Source organism: Sceloporus undulatus, chromosome 1, assembly GCF_019175285.1.
Source record: "Sceloporus undulatus isolate JIND9_A2432 ecotype Alabama chromosome 1, SceUnd_v1.1, whole genome shotgun sequence".
Classification (NCBI taxonomy): domain Eukaryota; kingdom Metazoa; phylum Chordata; class Lepidosauria; order Squamata; family Phrynosomatidae; genus Sceloporus; species Sceloporus undulatus.
In genome coordinates this window covers 275,829,084-275,850,430 of record NC_056522.1, presented here as the reverse complement: position 1 = coordinate 275,850,430, position 21,347 = coordinate 275,829,084, and the positions used below count along the sequence as shown (strand labels likewise).

Here is a 21,347-nt window from a genome sequence, read left to right as displayed (position 1 = left end):
CTTTAATAGACAACACAGATCTCTGTGAACAAAGGAATGTCTTTGTGGAGCTAGAATGCAGAGCACAACCTTTGTAAGGGATGATGCTCACAACATAAATCATTACTCTTTGCTTGTACTGTAATTTATACTTAAAAATTTGAAACACTAGCATAATCTGAAATCTTTCTGTTTTAGCTTATTGCCACCAAATCTAACTGCCTAGATTGGCTTTCAAGAAACTGACTTTCAAGAAACAAGGTATACATTGGGTGAAAATATGTAATATGAGTGATACCCAACATTTTGAAAAGAGACTTCAACAACAGAAATTCCCCTTCCTTGCCTTCCCACTTTACCCTTCCATCCTTCCAAATCCCAGAAAGGATACCTTGAACCTTTGAAGCAGATTTGGAAATGTCATGTGAAAGAAATGGGAGGAAAGTTCTGCTAATAGTGTTTGTTCCACTCGTAGACAGAGGATGCATCTATATTGTAGAAATAATACGGTTTGACACCACTTTAACTGTCATTACTCCAACACAATCCTGGGATTTATAGTTTTGTGAGGCACCAACATTCAGTACTACAGTACTTAAAGTAGTGTGAAACTACATTATTTCTACAATGTAGATGCACTCAGATGTGGCCCGACACAAGTCTTAATTTAAAACTGCAAATGTTAGCTATACACATGCATTGTTATACATGCATAAGTAAATGTAGTCATCGTAAGTGAATATCCAGCAAAAGCAGAAATAACCATAATAAATAGAACATATTTTAATTAGTACATAATACAATGTACTTTGTTTAAAAGTTGTTTTTGTTTTCCTAAAGGGATTATATCTCATTTTTAAAGAAACTGAACACTGCTAGTGTCTTTTAGATATACAAACAGGAAAATTATACCTAGTTTTGGGTGCCCTGTCCTAAAATTAAGCATGCTTTGAGTTGCTAACAGACCTTAAATTCAGTCCAAATTAGGGAAAATATATATTCAAGTACAAATTTCCTTTATAAAAAAAGATAGGGAAAAAAAGAGGGGGGATTAATTAAGTTTCTATTTAATTAATTAAGTCAACAGCCATTTTGGCCCAGACCTGGCATTGTGCTAAGAGAAAATACTGTACTGGTTACACCTGCAGGATTTGGCTCTGCCCCGATCAATTTGTAAGAGGGGGCTTTCATGACTGAGACACACAAAATCATTCAATGAGCATTTGTCCAGTCTGCTGTATACAAAGTTAGAGAATACATCACTACATCAATGAAAATGAATAGCTCTTTCAAATTCAAAAATCAAATGGGTGTTTGTTTCCTTAGCCATTTCTCTGCAGAAAGTAGATATCAAGATAAGCTGATGATTTCCCAGATCAATAGAAATACTACTTATATAAGAAATTTGCCTTATGGCATATAAGGCATAATTTTACCAGAATTCTATAAAATCAGTACATGCCAGACACACTGGAGATTATCAGATGGGGACAAAACATCTTTGCCCCATCCTTTTCACGTTCTCATACTGTGATCACGAGAAGATTTTCATACAACGTCATGCTTATCCGAACATTATCCCATCCGAAAAGCACAATTGACCATGATTTTCAAACAACATTGTGCAGATCCCATCACTGTCCCATCATTGAAACAGCATTGCCCAGCATTTTACATTAACAGGAGTTCATGTTAATGCAATGCCGTGTCAATGACAGGACAATAGTGCTGTGATCTGAAAGCCTTTCACGGGATTGCAGTCAAAGATGGGATAAGGACAGGAGAGCAATACCGTCCTTATCCCGTCCCCATGTGATAATCTCCAATTACAGATCAAGGAATGAGTAAGATTAGCAGGGGTAGTACTATTGCATCTAGGCCTTAAATCCACTTGCTAGTCACAGTTAAAGCAGGCCCACTAAGGAATTGTCTACACAGACAGAAAAAAAAAAAAACTGTGCTCACTTGACTTCCAATTCTGGAAGTGAACACACAACTTACACCCTGTTTCCTAGTGAAATCACTTCTTCCAGGCATTAATACAGTTTTTAAAAACTCATGTTTTTTTTGGGGGGGGGGGGGGGGACAGATTTTTTACACATCTGTCAGGATCAGCATGGAATTGGGGTAAGTGGGCTAATTGGAGGGCAGGATTAGTCTGGCAAGTTTGGTGTATGTCACCACACAGAGAGAGAGAGAGACAGACAGACAGACAGACAGACAGACAGACAGACAGACACAGACAGACAGACAGACATGTTCAGAGCATAGTAGCTGAAGGCTAGTAGGGCTTCTGAAATGGTGGGGTATTTAGTATTTTTTTTAAAAAAAAAATTACATGCAGTTGTCCCTCTATATTTGCAGTGGTGCTCCGTCATTAATTTGCTCATTCACTCACTCAGGCAATGGTGAGGATTTGCTCCATTACATCACGGGGAATAAAACTGCCTATCTCCTTCACCGTGATTGCCAGCAAAGGGGCACATTACTTCTGGACACACCCTCACCAGCCAAGCCCAGCCATGAGATCAATAGTGAAGGGATAGATCAGACTATCCCCTCCCTGCTGGTTGACTTTGGAGCCGCTTTGGAGCATGAGGACTCTGTTGGGGATTGGGACAGCAGCAAGCAGAGTGAAGCGTTCCATGGCCAGCAAATGAAGTGAAGGAGATAAACAGCTTTCATCCTGTTTGTATGTGTGTTTGCATCACAAGATATTAAAAGCACATTTTTAAAAATAAATCAACAGATAGTCAGAGAAGAGGAGACATTTAGGCTTATGCATTATCACTCACTGGCACGCAAAGGAGAGAAGAAGATTGGAGGGGGTAGTAACTAATAAAGAATGCAAGCTGGTAAGAATGGCAGGTAAACAATAAGGCTATTTGTTGATCTGGTTTTACATACTGGGAACTAAAAAAAGTGCATCCCTTTTGTACTCATTTGAATTTGGGCACGAGAAATGTGTACCAGTCAGTACAACTTGAGTCCAGGTTATTTCATGTAGTTGTTCACTAGTGGGGTCACTGCAGACCAGGAAAATGTGAGATGAAGCTGAATTTTTCTCATCTGTGTAGACTCCCTGTCAAGGGGCACTCAAATCTACTGCTGAATGATAAGTCAATTCCACTAATTTGATGGGTCTTCTGTAACTGGGGCTAGCAACTGGATTTAGTTCAATTACTACTAGTAGTAGTATGAGAATTTTTGGTGTGAACACAATGTTTGTCACATACTTTGCTCTTGAATTCTTTATTTTTCTTTAGCAAATTGCTCAAGGAGGCACTTGGATCAAAACAATGATTTGGAAAATCCTTAAATTCCTCCCCTCCCACTGGCTATAAGCCTGCACCTAGTTTTCACTGTAGGAAGAATGCTTTATGAAAGACAGTCCAATTTCAGTGGAGCTAATAGCAGAAAAAGGGTCCCAGCATCCTGGGACTGGAATCCTATAATCAACTTTGATCCTAAACCAGTGCCTATCATCAGTAATGGACTGGATAAAGGCAAACAAATTGTAACTTAATCCATACAAGATGGCAATGCTCCTGGTCAGTTGAAAGGCAGATCAGGGAATAGGGATTCGACCTGTGATGAATGAGGTTACATTCCTCCTATAGATGCCGATGCAGTTTGAGTATGCTCCTGGATTCAACTCTGACCCTGGAAGTTCAGATTTCAGAAGTAGCTAGTACTGTATTTGCAGTTATTCTGTTGCATCAGACATAACTGCAATGACTGCTCTCCATCATCAAAGTGATGCCTGATTATAATACCTCCCAAAAGCCTACCTTGTCAGCCTGGCAGTGCCCCAAGAGTTTCCGAAGCACTGGTGATCAGGGCCCTAGGAAATGATATCTGCACTGTTCTGCACATTGAAAACAGGCACCTGGAGAGACCCTATTGGAAAGAGATCCCAGATCCTGCTGCTACTGCTTCATTCAATGCACTCCATGACTGGGAGAACACTACAGATGGCATTTCCCAGTGTCCTGATCTGTAGTCCAAGAATATGTTACAGATAATTACACAAATCTTGTCACTTTTATTCTAGTAAGGACATTTCTTACAGGGAACAGCTCTTTTATGTACCAATTTTGCAACACAGGAACCTATTATACAAGAAAACAAGAGTAGGTTGTTATGGGTTCACATTCATACTGACTTCAACTTCAGAACAATTTCTTGATGAACATCATTTTTGTTTACAGAAATAGGTATGGTAGGGAAGCAGTCTCCAATCCAATTTGGAAACTTCTTGAGACACCATCCACAAAGCTGACATCAGACACAGACACAAGACTCTGTCTTTGATCAAGTGGATAGGAAAACATTTTCCTACAAGTTTGGTAGTAAAATAAATAGAAAAAAACCAGCTCTTACCAGACCTTTCATATAATATGGATAAAAATATTTCAAGTCATTTCAGATTTATGGCAAACCTATCACAGGGTTTTCTTGGCAAGATTTCTTCAAATGGGGTTTGCCTTTGCCTTCCACTGAAGCTGAAAGAGTGTAATTTCCCCATTGTCAACCAATAGGTTTCCATGCCTAAGGAGGGATTCAAACCCTGATCTACAGCGTTGAAGTCCAACACTCTGTAGTCCAAGTTCTGTAAACTTTTAAAATGTGGATTTGAATGATTGAAATTAAGCTAGGTTTGTGAGGATAGCTAAGTCTGGTGACTATAAACCTTGCTTATTTGCACAACCACAATATTGTTTTATTATTAGAATTTCATACGTTGAGTCTCCCACTTCTTGCATCATGCTTAAAGATACAGACCACTCCCCACACTGCCCAGTTATAGCGCTGGCTAATGGTGTTTTTAATACCACTTTAACTATCATGGCTGCATCTTATGGTATCCCGGGGTCTGTAGTCTGCTAAAACACAAGAATGCTCTGGCAGAGAATTCTAAACATATCATGAAACTACAAGTCCCATGATTTCCATAGGATGGAGTCATTGCAGTTAAAGCAGTATCAAAGTACTATAATTGTGAAGTGTGAAAGGGGGATTATTGAGTGTGGTCCACAAACCTCTACTTACTGCTACCCACCAGAGCAATGGAAATATTAATACTTGGACAGCATAGGCTCTCTCAGTCAAACCTTGCAATTTCCATCTACTAAATGATTTTAAAGAAACTTATTTTGGACAAAATGTAGCTGAAGCAAGATCATTAGCAGCAAATAATTCCCTTAAATTAGTATAAGTATCTTGCTGCTCATCCCATTCTTATTTAATAATTAGTAGCATGCAGCTAACCTTTGTGTTTTCCCTTTTTCTCCAGTCTGGTGTTGCCAGTCTGGCATCCTCCTGTGCCTGCCTTGGTTTTTTTAGTTGATTTCGGGGCTTGTGAGTCCGCTACCATCTTTACATCTTCTGGCTCAGCCTCCTGTACTGCTTGAGAGATTCAGCGCACCCCAACCAAAAAGAAACAAACAAAAGGGAGAGAGACCAAGACAAAGAAAACAAGAGAGAAAATAAGGGAGAGAAGGAATCAGAAATATGGTATGTGAAGCCACAGAGAAGCAAGCAAAGCAGATTATAAAAGCATATGTTTCCATTAGTTTAGCAGAACGAAAATGGTAAGACAAAAGACTTGTAATGGATTTTTTCCCCTACATGTTGGTTCTTGTATTCTATACAGTCAGTGCTTGCCAAATTACTGTCAGTCACTTCATGGGATGTGTTGATTGTGTGAACCAGCTGTATCTGTTTTTACATAGCTGTCTCCAAGTATATAATGGAAGTGATGGTGCTATCTGTACTCAGCCCCCTGTGCCATATAATCAAGAAAGATTTCATTTCCAGGCCTTTATTATTTCATGTTTTCTTACAGCTTCTAGGCACCTCAATGCTGTAAGAAATAGCTAACTAATTTCAACTCGATATTGAAATGGGATTCACATTCCTGCAATGTTTCTAATAATGTCTAGAGAGTGTTCAGTGGGGTCTCTTTCACCGTCAAACCAGCCACTTCAGACCGTAGGCAGCAGTACTTACCTTCAAAGCAAATAATTTTTCTGTAAGTGCAATATCTGGCTCTTTCAGGTAGTAAATTAAAATGCCTCCAAGCAAGTACATTTTCTACAAATTCCCAGCAGAACTGGTGGGCAATTTTTCACCAGAAATAAGATGATATATCTTTATTTATTTAGTTATTTAGTTATTTACCTTCAAGTTTACTCCAACTTATGGCAACCCTACTCTAGAATTTTCCTGACATGATTTGCCCAGAAGAGGTTGGCCACTGCCTTCCTCTTAGGTTGGCAAAGTGCAAATCAGAAACCACAAGGTTGTGAGTTCGATTCCAGCCAGGGGCTCATGGTTGACTCAGCCTGGCATCCTTCCAAGATTGCTAAAATGAGTATCCAGCTTGTTGAGGGCAATTAGCTTACACTTTGTAAACTGCTTAGTGAGTGCTTAAGTGCTCTGATAAGTGGTATAGAAATGTACTTGCTATTTGCTACAAGATTATCCAGTGAGTTTTCTTGCCTGAGTGGGAATTTGAACCCTGGTTTCGCAGAATCCTAGTCCAACATTTAAACCACTACACAACTATAGTGTTGTTGTTTTTTTGTCCTTCTCACTGCCCCAGCATTCTTTTTTGCATATATGTTTTACAAATGCACAGGGAGTCACACAGGAACAAATCAAACCAAAACAAGTCTTAAACACAGGATACCATAAAGCAGAGGTGAGCAGAGTGTGATCTGTGGGCAGCTCCAAAGGGCTGTTTTTGTGGCTTCTCAGGCTTCACAGGGTCATGTGTGTGTGTTTACACACTCTAGAATGCCCTCAAATGCACTCTAGAATGTGTGGAAGGCTTTTCTACCAAAGTTGAAGGCTTAATGGGATCCAAAACCAACTTTTGCAAAAACATTCCAAAACTTTTTTTTGCCTCAGAATGCAGCAAAATGTCCACTAGTGTGTGGGGGGTCTGTTTCTACCACACTCAGTGGGCCCAGGAGGGGCCTCTTTTCAAACTCAAAACACTGAAAATTTCGCAACTGTTGACAATATACTGTATGTGTGTGTCTTTCTTTTTAACAAGAGCAGGTGCGGCCCTCCAAGGCCTCCTAGGTAGCTAATCCGCCTCCCCCAGGCAACCTTCCTCAGTTGCCCAACCCTGTCATAAAACAAAAAATTCAGCTACTTGAGTTTATTTCTAAACATATTATGTTAATTTCAGGGGGGCTTGTTCCTAAATATAGGACAACAGGATTACAGCAATGGAGTAAATACGTAATTGATCAAATGATTAAAAGCCAGGAGAGCAGACAATAAGATAGGTGAAGCTGGACCGTATCCAAACCTAAGTCTATTGGGAAATACTTAGGACTATCTTCATCCTCTTCTAATGTTGTATTAGCATTGTGACTCTGTTCTTGAGCTACTTGAGATTTGGATCTGGTGTAAATCAGGCCCTATCTCACCATACCTCATCTGTAGCCCCTGCTTTTAGCTCTTCCACCTGCAGTCCTAAGCCAGCTGTTCTGTCAATAGGCTGGCAGATCTAAGAGATCAATTGGGAGAAGTGGGTTTCTCCAACAGACGGACATTTCTGCTGGATGAAGAGGCTTCTGCCTAATCCTGTTTTGCTACAACTCATACATCTTTGAACTAGCATTGCACTGACTATTATTTAACCAGGATGTAACATAAAGTAAATGGAAATCAATAAGGTTTCACAATATATTCAGGTTTATTGCACATACACAGAGAGAGGCATTTCTCCAATAAAGGACACATAAATAAGTACAAAAAATTAAATAGCAATGTTTTATATCCACAGAATACAATCTGTCCTTCAGGATCCTAGAGAGGAATCTTGTGAAGACACCCACTTTGGTGAAGAGGATGAGTTCCCTGAATTCCTCCTACAATCACTATTGCAGATTTGGAACTTTCCAAATCCAGTTAAATAGCACTATAAGTACACTATACATTCTTTCTCAAAACTGTTCACCATATAGATACTGCTCTAACATAGAGGTAAGAATCATGTGGCCCTCCAGATGTTGGTTGGCACCACAGTCAATGGTAAGGCTGCTGAGTGTTGCAGTCTTACAACATGTGGGTGGCTGCATGATTCTGATCACTGTTCTAAAAGGTCCAGATATGCTCATAAGCAGCATCTTTGTTACCATTCCAGACCTGAGTCCTTCCCCAAAAGAAAATTGTGTATTAAAGTATCTGGAGTATCAACATGTGTCTGCTACATTGCATGTGCATGCTACATTGCTTGTTTTAAGATTAAGAAATGCACCCACTTTTTAAGACTGAATACCAGTTGCCTTCTTATTATACCGGTAATTTGTTCATCTAACCAGCATTAGCCTGAGGCTAAATGACTCTGTTACTGTGAGCTGCAGCTTAAAGATTTAGTTCTGAAGAAAGGGAATGCTCTGAACAGGTGTCAAAGCCTGAATTTTAAGAGACAGGCATGACCTTGTCAAGCAAAAGCTTAAATAATCAACATTACTTTATATGAGAATTGATCCATATCTTAGCTGCTGTCTTGTTGTCTCTTACTCCTGGCGATAAAATCAGCAAAATTAGGTTTTCAAGAAAAGCTAAGACTGCAGTCCTATACACACTAACCTGAGAACATCAGTCAAGGAATTCAGTAGGATTTACATCTAAGTAGACATGCTTGCACTGTACTGTAAATGCGTTACAATTCTGACAGAACTGAGATATATATAATACAATGATAAACTATTGCTTACAGATTAATTCCACTCTAACCCTAAGAGAAAGTCATAACTAACAAAGGCCTGTTACAGACAGCCAAAATAAAGCTGCTTCGAGTCACAGTGGTGTTATGGTCTTTCACTGATGCATGCATCCTAAGAGTCCAGAAGTCACACCAAAGCCATGCTCCAGGCTGGAGTGTGGCTTTGGTGCGACTTCTGGACTCTTAGGACGCATGCATCATTGAAACACCATCCCTCCACTGTGACTCGAAGCAGCTTTATTTTGGCTGTCTGTAACAGGCCAAAGTGACATATACTTTTTAAAAAGCACATATTTTATTTCTAACTATTAATTACTCTTTCAGATAAAAGGAATCTAAGAACAAGGAAAAACAAGGATCAATAAATACCATTAGTTTTTCTTACACATAAGCAGCCACACCTGCTCTCAGAAGATATGTATCCATGTTAATGTGGGAGTATGCCAGTATAACCTCAACCACACACAGTTAACAGCCACAGCTCTTCCTGCAATCCTAAAGGGTGATAATAATGTTGCAAAAATGTCTTGCAGGTGTCCACACAAATAGCTATGCTGATAACCCGATACAAAAGTGTGTCACAACATGAGCAATTGGGCTCATGTCCACTGCTCTCTTGACTATCAATTAAAGCAGGGTTAATAGGGTTCTACTTCATTGTAGTGAACTTTCTATCTCAGTTAGAAAATATTTTTAAAACATTTACAATGTGGCATTTACAGTACAACCCTATACATGTTTCATAGGTGTTAATTTTCTATTTGAGTTCAATAGGGTGGTTAAGCTGCTGTAAGAGGGCACCATCAAGGCAATAAATACCTACACTGTTCCTCTTCTCTGCTTAAGTTCTGTATATATGTAAAGCTTGGTAATTAGGGTTGCATCCGCACTGTAGAAATAATCCAGTTTGACAGCACTTTAAATACCATGGCTCAATGGTACATGGCTTCAGGGAATTGTAGTTTGTTGTGGCACCAGAGCTCTCTGGAGACTATCAGATGGGGAAAAGGACATCCTTGTCCCATCCTTATGGTGCAATCGTGAAAAAATTTTCATACGATGTTGCGCTTATCCTGTCAGTGTCCCATCAGTGAACTGCAATTGAACGTGATTGCATGAAAGGCTTTCAAATGATGTTGCACATATCCTGTCATTGTCCTGTCATTGAAGTGGCATTGTCCTGTCATTCTGCATTAACAGGAGTTTGCGTTAATACAAAAGGGCAGTAAAATTCCATGTCAATGACAGGATGACAGGATAGAAATGCTTCTGCACAATCGCAATAAGAACGAGGTAAGGATGGAAGAGTGATCCTCTTTGTTCCCATCCCTGTCCCCATCTGATAATCCACTTCTGACAGAAAAAGCTAAATGACTCATAAAACTACAGGTCGCAAAACTCCATAGCACTTAGCCATGGTATTTAAAGTGGTGTCAAACTGGATTATTTATGCAGTGTGGATGCAGCCCTAATAACCAAATATACCCTAGCATCCCAGCAAGAACCTAACCAAATCCTAATATCATTCTCAGAAACTATTCTGAAGACCAAGGACAAGGCCTTCTCTGTCTATGGATTACAGAAGGATTGTAGAACACCAACTCTGGCCCTGTCTGCATGGACCAGGATACTCCAGGGGCATCCCAGAATATCCTGGCCCTGGAACTGCCCCAACCTCCCCCTGTTACCTCAGGCCCTCTGTTTTGAAGCTGGGCAGATGCTCACATGCACATCCTGCTGTGCCATCCAGCACACAAGCAGCAAGTCACACACTTCAGAGGTCAGAATGAGGCACCAAGCCTTGATCACATGGCTGAGCACCTGGTTCTGACTTCAGAGGGAGCAACTCTTGCCAGTGGTGTCAATTCTGGACAACACAGTGGGATGTGCATGCCAGCAGCCACCCAGTGCTGGAACAGAAGGCTCCAGCTGTTCCAGGAAAATCTGCTGCAAATACTAATTTTTAAACAGTCATTATAAGGAGGGGGTATACCCCAGTTCTGGTGCTGAATAGGCTGGCTACTGTTCACACCAGCACTGGAGCTTGGGCCATGAATCATCTGGACTCCCCGCCAAGAGGAGGGAAGAAGACATTTTATTTGGCCCATGAAGACAGATCCTCTGATGCCAAGGCTACCTTATTTGCTTGAACCTTTTAAGCATACACTGGAGTTTTATTTGTTGTTATTAGAAGACCAGACTGTTCCTGCTTTTTTTCAATAATTGTCTTTCAACTGAAGAGTGGCTTATAAATATTTTAAAAGTATTGATAAGTAGCTATACTTATATGAATAACCTGTACTCTTGAGTGGTTTGAAGCTCTGAGGTTTTGTTGTGCCATTTTCAGGAAAAGACAAAATATTGTCATTTTATCTGCATTTTGTTATGTTGATCTCTGGTGATGCAGCTCCATCTCAGAAGACAGGTCTACAAGGCTTGCGCAATAACATTGTGGACAGATTCTTCCAAGGCCTCTTCTATTTCAGCAGCTTCTTACTACCTGATTTGGACCAGGAAGGTCAAACACAGTTCCTTTCAATCACTTCTGTCTACCTCCATCACTGAGCCCTGAAAATGCAACAGCAAGGATCACTCCTTGGCAGGCACCCTCCTGCTTGGGCAGACTACTTGACTCAAATTGAGCAGCTTTTTAATCTCAGGCAATGCTTATGTATGCACCTATTTCTACACAGTCTGCTCAGCTGAGAGATCAAGAGCACATATGGCTGCAACTATGGCATCAGGAAGCTTCAAGTTGCTTATGTTGAACTTAGTGGGACCAAAGATGAAGCAATGTTTGAATGAAATGTTTGAACATCTTCTGAGAGGAGGAGAAATCCAGACAGCTGGTTAATCACATAAGAGAAGACAGCAGGACCCTCCAATTGTATTCCCACCAACAATAAATCATTCATGTAATTTGCTGGGAGTGGGATGGGGTTGGGAGTGTGTATAGGAGAGCCTGGACCTATCAAGCCCCCTCCTGTGATGTGGAATCCTGTACTATCAAGGTTTCACAGCACTGGATAGTCCCCACACATACAACATCTTTTCCTCTATATGTGTTCTTCTCCCATAATGCAGACAGTGGGGTCCAAGACTATGAGGGATCTGACAGGGCCTCTCTTTCCTTTGAGTTAATTGTTCTCAGGTCTACTCAGCTGAATAGAATTATCCTTGTGACTGAAAAAAATGGCAACACCAGCTAAAAGAATAAGTCAGATTAGAGCCTGGAAAAAGTTGTCCAAAGAATCCCACATCAGACAGGGCAAGCTACGAAATCAAATGTACTTGATCTTCAAACATGTAAACAGCAGCTAAACTGTAATTAAAATGGGGAATGTGATTCTGGGATTTATCAGTTCTGTAATTATTTCTTTTCCTATTATAGTGAAGAGGAAAAGAGATCACCTATTTAGACCTTTAAAAAGTCTTATCGCCAAAAATATGCCTTTTTTTGCAAGGTAATAAACCATTTTATGCTATAATTAAACAGAATAAAGTGGAAGTTTTTGATAATTACCAATAGGTTACTGGAAGCAAATTGCCCGGAGCTTTTATTGGATTCCAAGCAAATGAAAGCATAAGAACTTAAAATAATACAAAAATGGGTATAAAAAACAGGTACATGGATAAGTGACTACACATTAATGTTTGTATCATCATTTCAGGGTGGATATGATATTGCAGACTACCACACTGAATGCTAGGCTGTGTCTAGATTAAAATGCGAAGATCAGTAGCATGTATACAAAAAGGGGGGGATTCTAGACAGATATTCAGTCAATGATGGTGCATTTGATGTATGGAAGAATTTAATGGAAGGGAGGGAGGGAGTTATGATGAAAGAGCAAAAACCAAAAATCTGAAACTTTTATTTAGTAAACTCAGTATAATACATAGAAAAGAAATGCTGATTCTGTTGACAACCTGTCCTCTTTTATTTTGTGTAAATGCACTGTTTTGAGGGTTTGCCTAAAACCACAAGAAATTTATTACTAAAAACATACCCTAATGCATTCTACAACTTTTAGTAGAAGCCACCTCAACAAACAGTGACTTCTTTCAGAATGAAGTGAGTGAGTAGCTGTTTTAAAAATAGCTCTGCCTGTCTCAGAATGAACTATCCTCATACCCACCCTTTCTCCATGGCAGAAAAATAATGAAAATACTCCTTGAAGAAAATACAGAAATAAGTTTAAAAGCAGGATTAAAACATATGTGCAAATCACAGAGCAGTGATTTACATCAGTTTAAGTTAATAGTTGATATGGTCAGCATTAGTGCTTACGTTTGGGTTGGCTTTTTTTTTTCAAACTTTCTCCCTAAAATTATGATCAATGTATTATGAAAGCCATGTATTGAGAAGATAGTCAAACCCACCCACTCTCCTCTACTCTAGTTGCAATAAAGTGGTATATACCATGATAAATGGTGCTGCTGTTGAGGTAAGATTCAACCAATGGTGCTTGTTCTTCTGATTGTTTCATTCTGCGTGCCCTGGTGCGACTGTCCACATTGGACTGAACCATGAGTGGCTCCTGACGTTTTTTCTTCTGCTTCTGCTCTAGCAAAGCTCTCTAGGAAGGAGACAAAGAGACAAAGAAAGAAAAAGAATTCCATGTCATATTAAATGTTAACTTTAGTGTGGAAACCTGTGGGCAATGCATAAAGGCTTCCTGAGTTTTTTGCAGCCTGATGTAGTGAATTAAGCTAAAATTAGGTTTGACATCAACAGCCAGCACAACTCTGCTGCAATCCATTTATCTTGCTATTATTATGTAAAGTGGGACATCAAGACAAGTCTTTCTAAGAAAGAATTTTATAATCTTAAGGAAAGAACACACTCAATGTTAAAAGCAAAGATAAACGGGATCTCAATTAATAGTAATAGGTTTAAGATAAAGCAATGGCTTGCACTAATGGTGAAAATAAAATAAAATCTATACTATAACACTGGCCATCGTTTTGGTGGTGGCCTGAGGCCGTACTAAGGTTGCACGAAGGCAGAACAGCTGCACACCACGCAATCATAGTTTGTAGCAGTGGCGGCATGGACGCGTGTCCCCATCTACATGGGGCACGTGTCTATGACATCACTTGTGCGCCCCAACTGAACGCCAGGGCACAGAAGAGACATCACCATGCTGCTGGAGGTGCCTATGGCACCCTATCATCAGCGGTAAAAGGAGCTCCGAAATGGAGCTCCTTTTTGCCACGTGCATCATTCCTGCGGCAACCAAACGGCCGTGGGAACATTGCCAAGGAGAAAGGGGCCATGTGGCCCCTTTTTCCCATGGCTCTAGCTGTCCAAGCCCCAAGGACATCTCTTTTCCGTGAAACAGAAAAGCGGCATTTTGCCGCTTCTCCATGGCCTGGAAAAACTCTGGATTGGGGCCACAGGGCAACTGGTGAGACTGCCTTGGCCCCAATCCAAGTGAAAAGAGGCGGGTGCAGGACGCCCCAAAGGGGGGTCTGTACCTCGCCTTAGAAGTGTTTGTCTGCCAATCTTTATGCTATACAAATCCATATTCTTGACCTAAATCACCACACAATGGAAACAAAATGAAAACAGTAGTACATTTTTGGATTATTGATTTTTGGTTAATTATTACTGATACATTGAAATACAGAGTTTCGTACACTAGACATGTATGATCCAATTGTGAACAAACTCCATATTTATATTTAGGCTGACATTTAGAGATCCCAAACATCAGGGCTTAGCTCTGTTTCAGTGCCTCCACCTGCTTCTCTGGGTCTCAAAGTGAAGAGAGGATTCTCAGTGTGAGAGTGCTGCCTTGAAAAGAAAAAGAATCTTATTGTATGTTGCTGATCCTGCTACTGCAGGCTGATTCAGAATGGCTAATGGAGATTCTCCATAGAGTCCTGGAGAATCTTGGCCAATTCTCAGATTCTCTCAGTGGGAGGGAATACGTCAGGATAGTGGCATACTAAGCTGCCTCGGCATTTTCTGAATATGATTCTTCTTTTGGGGGTGGGAGCAAGTGAAAAGCAAATTGCTTATGTCCCACTTTTCCTTCAGAACCAGAATTTAAGGTTGCTGGATTGCTGTTATGTAGCTTGTTTTACCTTGCTGTAAACCTTCCCAATTATGTACTCATTTTCCTCACTTTCCTCATTACAATTTTCTTTCTTGCATGAGGTGCACATGAATTTCTTCTTCAGTGCTACTTAGGTCCTTTCTCTTAGGCCCTTTCTCTTTAAATTGTTGGTTTCACTTCTTTCTCTCTCTGATCCCTTTCTTTCAACCCCAGCTCCTGAGTAAAGATCTTCTTTTCTTTTTCTCATTATCCTTTTTTCCCTCTCCTCACCGCATCCCTACCTTACACTCATCTTCTTTCTCATTCTCAGCCTAGTCCCTTTTCACAAACTGTAAACCATTCAGGATCCACAAACTGAATGTAAAAGAAAAGAAAATGTGGTTTGTGATAGACACTGTTTGAAAGGAACAACCAGTTCAAGCCAAAGTAAAACATTCTGTTTGGAAACGTTTCTTTTACTGGACTTCAGCTCCCGTGTATTACAAATGCAGCATATAAATGCAGCATATAAACGCCACGCCAAAGGAGCACTGTGACATTGCCCGCTGTCTGGTTGGGTGGTGGCGTGACACTAGAGGGCGGCATGAGGTTGTGCGTCATCCAAACGCCTCACCCCACACCACTCCCACACCAGCTCTTCAAGTTGGTCTGTACCGTCCCTAAGAGCCTTACTTCATGAGAAAAGAAAGCAGAAACGGATCAGGCGAATAGTGTCTTTTTCCTTGCCTGTTTGCATGCTCTCATAGTACTTCCATTCTCTTTCCCAAGGGAGGTGCTCATAAAAGCATGCCATTTGCTAAATGGATTTTTCCACTGCAACAAAAGACACACTTTTACAACAGTATCTATCAGGAAGAGAATGGAAATGCTTCATCAGCATGCAGACAGGCATGGAAAAAGCCTTTACTCTCCCTATCTTTTTCGGCTTTCTTTTCTCATGCACTAAGGCTCTTAATATCTATATATCTATATATATTTGTTTAAATAAGAAGCTTTGAGCACTATGGTTGATGCTTAATGTATCATGCTTAAGGCTGTCACCAGACCCCAGTTTCTATACCATTACCATGGGATCCTTCCCATGGTAATTGTTAGAGTCGGCCCCTAAGTCCAGTTTGTGCCTCAAATCAAAATGTCTGGGATACTTCTAATCTGGTAAAACTATTGATGTCCCAAAGATTTTTTTACAAAGTTAAAATTCTCAAAATTAGGCTACTTTCAGAAAAATGCTGGGATTTATCCATTAGATAAGGAAGTTGGTGTGAAACAAATTTTAAAGATTTAAATTGTTGCCATGTGTCCAACTTTTCTTTAAATGACAAGTGCTATCTTCAGCATCAATACTAAGTAAAGTTCTTAGTAATTGTTGCTATGGAAAGCATCTAAGATGAGCTGGAGAAAGTGCAGCCTATGAGCCACATTTTGCCCTGGGACCTTTTTTTAACTTTTTCCCAAAAATAGTGCCCCAAATGCCCTTAACACACACAGAGAGACATGTGGGGAGGGGGGACAATTTATCTACATTTTTGAGCCTCAAAGTTTTTTGAAACCCAGGAGAAACTTTTTTTCCCCAAAAAGAAGTGAGCCAGAAGGTTTTTAAATGTCCTCTCCTGGCCCTAAAATGTCTCTGAGAGGATCAAAATATGGAGAATTGGGCATAAATGTGGGACACAGAAAAAGGATTGACTGGGCCCTGAAATGAGGGAAACAATAATTTGATTTAAAGTCGAAGGCTTTCATGACCGGCATCCATACTTTTTTGTGGGTTTTTCGGGCTATGTGGCCATGTTCCAGAAAAGTTTTTTCCTGACATTTTGCTAGCATCTGTGGCTGGCATCTTCAGAGAATGCTTTGCCTGGAGATGCCAGCCACAGATGCTGGTGAAATGTCAGGAAAAAACTTTTCTGGAACATGGCCACATAGCCCGAAAAACCCACAAAAAACTAAAAATCTAATTTTTTTTTAAAAAGTTCAGATTTTAAGAATTATTTGAGATCAAAAAGTACATCTATACTGCAGAAATAATGCAATTTGACACCACCATCCTACCTTAGGATGTAGTTCCATCCTATGAAATCCTGGGGTTTGTAGTTTTACAAGGTCTTTAGCATTCTCTTCCAAAGAGTGCTGGTGCTTCACAAAACTACAAATCCTAGGATTCTGTAGGGTGGAGCCATGTCAGTTAAAGTGCTGTCAAGCTACATTATTTCTACTGTATAGATACAACCAAAATCCGATTAGAAAACCAGTATTAAAATCATGGCCCAGTGTAAAAATGATCTATGCTGAATAAACTATTTCAGTTTATTTCTGCATTCTATTTCAGTTTCCAGATTTTATAGCCAGGAAGGAGAGAACTTATTCCCCAGCTGGATGGTTCTCTCCTTCCAGATGTTCTCATGTTTATGTTATGACAGCATATACTGCATATTTATGAGGTGTGTCTCAGCTTGAACAACTCCAAATTTCCACATCCAAAACACACATTTTTAAACAGTCCAGTGCTATATTTGCCTCCCAGAATTTTGCATTCATTCCTTTTGTTGGGAGTCTCTAACTTCCCTTTGCTGTGCAAAATGAAAAGAGGTAAGTCCCAGAAAGCTATATATTTTTAACCCAGCCTCCTCACAGTGGTCTCTTGCACCCATACATTATTTACATCATGCAAAATGACTTCCCTGTGATAAATAAATTAAGTTCAAAAGGAAGCTGATGCACAAATGCGGCTTAACTAGGCATAAGTCGAGCAAAAATAAGATATATACAAATGGAGGAGGGATTGTACAGCCACAAAATTGTAAACTGAAGTCTACAATGGAACAGGAAAAAACTGATATTTGTACTTCAGATAACAAGGTGTCTGCATTTTCTAACCGCCTCTCTTACAATGTTACACTCAATTGCAGGCCAAAATGTCACACATTCCCCATACCATCATAGAAGTATTTAACAGCCACCATTATTATGCTGAGAGAACATTTTATTTGGTAAAGCATTTCAGTTCACTATTCTGTTCATGGGGTGTGATACAAAGAGGATGACTAAATTAGAGTAAACCTTCCAACAAACCCATTTGTAATTGTCTTCCCGCTGTCAGACATGCACCCATAGAAGACAAAAGAACTAACAATTTAGCACTGATTTCTGCCCTGACAAAGAACATCTAACCATTATTGGCTGTGTATCAATAAAAGAAGGCATTCTTATCCTGAAGAAATCCAGTTAACCCAACACCATCTGTCATAATGAAATAACTTTGAAAAGGTACAAGGATGGCTTTGCAAACTCACCTGTCTGTCAAGCTTTTGTTGTCGCAGATTGCTGCTCTCGTCATCTAAAACACTGCCAAGATAAAAACAAAATAACTTACTTGTCTAATAATAGAGGAATACCTTGCGACAACTGATATGGAGAGGCTACATCACTGTAACAATTCATATGGATACTTTTAGCCTGCTTTTATACTTCTACCCTGCAATCACCCTGCTGCAAACCCAGAATTTTGCTTGGACTGCAGATGGCATTGTCCTTTCATAATCCTCATATGTTTTCCTTCTACTTCTCTCTTCTTCCTTACCAGAAGAAAGAGACTGATTCATGTGGATGGATGGAATATGTGTACAACACACACCTATCTGATTTTTGATTGGATAGTTGATGGTGTTGTTTTTAATTGTTGCCTGCTTATTTTAACTACTGTAATTCTCTTTTATATTATTACCTATTGTTTTATATGAATTTTGTAGATTGCACACGATTGACAGGTATCTTTTTTACTGATTTGATCATTTGTATGTACAACAACAACAACACATTCTGACTGGCAGTGTCAGGAACCTTCTGCTTGGAAGCACCTTTTCTACAGACATTCTGCAATGGAGATACCACTGGACAGCCTTTATTAGTGGCTGCCTTCCACTGTGCCCTTGCTTTTTCAGTGAGAAGCATCTCTCTTGCTGCTGTCTCCAAAGCATGACAAGCTCTGCATCCACACTGCAGAAATAATCTAGTTTGATACCACTTTAACTGTCATGGCTCAGTGCTATGGATTTCTGGGAACAGTGGTTCCCAGTGTGACAAAACGCTTTCTTTCTACTACTGTGTTCTCTTTGTATGCATGGGGACTTGGGACAGAACAGAGCTTGTCACTCCTGTCAAAGCAAGACATTTCTTCTCCACCTTCCCAGCCACCACCAGTTTGTTGGTGCACTCCACTTTTATGCAATGCAAAGTTTTCATGCAGTCTGTACATGGTCAATGGGAGTTCTTTTCGTCTAACATTCAATATACTGTATGTTATTTTAATGTTGTAAACCGCCCGGATTGGCTCGCCACAGGGCGGTATATAAATTATTATTATTATTATTATTATTATTATTATTATTATTATTATTATTATTATTATCATCATCATCATCACAGGCTGCAGGTCCAAAGAGATAGGATGTCCAATAATGAACTGGATAACCTTAGACGTTCCTGCTGGGAGGTTCTGATATATTTACATAACAAATAATTCATTAAAATAATACTAGCATTGTCAAAAGAGTTCTTTAAACAGTACCTTGCATCACCTGATTTAGTGTTGATATACTGTATTTATTAAAGAGCAAATCCTCACTGCTAAATATCTGGCCAGTATTTAAATAATTTTTGACAAAAGGATAGGAGCTCATTTAATTTTTGTACCTATGGTAAAAACAGTAGTGAAAATGAAGTTAGAATTTGGCCTTAAGTACATTTTTAAATTTTTTTTTTAGTAGGTCAATCTCTGTAGGGATGGTAGTCTCCCATTATTATTATCATCATCGTCGTCGTCGTCGTCGTCGTCGTCGTCAGAGGAACAGCCATTCCCCCTTGAGCTAGTTACTAATGACTCTTTATTTCATTTTTCCCAGACCCCGTAATGCAGAGACTGGGATTCTAGGACTGGTCAGATGAGTCACAGAAGGGATATTGGTCATTTTAAAAATACAGGTTTCAGAGAAAAGAGGCCTCATGACACATCTATAGAAAATTTTCACAAGGATGGTTTTGGGAAAAGATATTTTACAGCAACACTTTTATGCATTTTGGAGGTAGAGAAAGGTGGAAAATCATCTGGCACAGAATCTACCGCAACCATGTGACAACCTACATACTCTGACAGATGATCCAGATTGTTAAATCTGCTGAGGAGTCACCCTGTGGGATGCAGGAAATTGGAACAGCAATAGCTACAGTTGCTGCTTAAGAATCCTCATATTTTCCTGTTAATATCTGATTTTAAACTAAAACAAAAGTTTTATTGCTTTATTAAAAACTATAATCAGCTAACTGCCCATCTGATACTGAAACAGAAGTGCTAAAAATAACACCAGTATCTGAGAAAATTATTACATTTTTCTGCCAAGGGAATACTGAAGAAAGAGAACACCTTTCCGACCACAGCTGTAAACTCATGAGGCACTGACAGTGTAAAGTACAAACAGTGACTCTTCTTCTTTGCAAATCATCACATAAAAGCCACAAATTCACTCTTCCACCTCAAACCAAGCATTATTTTTGTTTGTTTTTAAAAAGAATAAAGACTCCCTTGCAATTAGGGACTCTCCATGATTAGTAAGAACTTCCTCAAGATACATGCTTTGTCTTTTTCAGCAGATTGACAGCAACCATGAAGTAGCTATTTATAGATTTACTATTTACTGCCAATCATAACATGGGAAAGCAGTCATCCACAATACTGTCACAAGCTCCTAATTTCTCTGCATTTCCAAGCAGCTGCAAAAGGTTTGCAGCCTGGAAACTGAATGCTGAATCAGAGGCTACAGATGACCACAGATGGTTATAAGTGTTATGATGAAATAAACTTCCAAGACTACCACATGATTCCCAGTCATATGGATCCACACAAACAAACATTTGATTGGGTGTCATAAATTACTTAGTTATCTTAGACCCAAGACAGATGGGCCAAAAGGGCATGGTGGCAGTGATACTAGGGTTAGGGACCGTGCACCAACTGCATGGTCCCTAACCCTAGTGTGGGCAGACGGCATCCTGATGGCAGCCTCCCATCCACATCTTTACATAAGCACCGCACAGTGTCCATACATCGCTGCGCGTTGCTAACATCACAAGTGTGCCAATGGCACACTTGTGACGTCCACCTGGAGCTAAAAAAGAACCCAATTTTTCTGGGTTCTTTTTACTTCGGAGGGACGCCACGTGGTTTGATGGCTGTGGCGTCCCTCTGGAGGGAAATAGGCCACCGGTAGGCTGCCCTTTGGGGGCAGTTTGTCCCGGGCCATAGTGATGAAGTGGTGGGAAGAAACATAGACACTGATCCAGCATCAAATGGATGCACTGACACATGTACAGTTGGCTCTCTATATCCATGGAGTCTGCATCCATTGATTCAACTATCCACAGCTTGAAAAGATCCCCCCCCAAAAAAAAATACAAAAAGCAAAACTTGATTTTGCCATTTTATATACAGTAAGGGCCACCATTTTACTACACCATTGTATATAATGAGACTGGCACATCCATAGATTTTGACATTCACAGGG

The 21,347-nt window shown here is 39.9% G+C and overlaps 1 protein-coding gene across 4 annotated transcripts in view; it reads right to left on the bottom strand.

The window, feature by feature from the left end:
* Positions 1 to 21,347, bottom strand: part of TUB (TUB bipartite transcription factor) — a 212,122-nt gene that overhangs the window by 32,563 nt on the left and 158,212 nt on the right. For 2 of the 4 annotated variants that reach the window (XM_042439374.1, XM_042439394.1), the window contains exons 2-4: positions 18,084 to 18,135; positions 13,152 to 13,308; positions 5,251 to 5,388 (exon numbers count right to left, since the gene is read on the bottom strand). In XM_042439374.1, the coding sequence (XP_042295308.1) occupies positions 5,251 to 5,388; positions 13,152 to 13,308; positions 18,084 to 18,135 (347 nt within the window). The remainder of the gene's footprint in view (positions 1 to 5,250; positions 5,389 to 13,151; positions 13,309 to 18,083; positions 18,136 to 21,347) is intronic. The other 2 variants (XM_042439384.1, XM_042439403.1) reach the window with 2 other exon arrangements.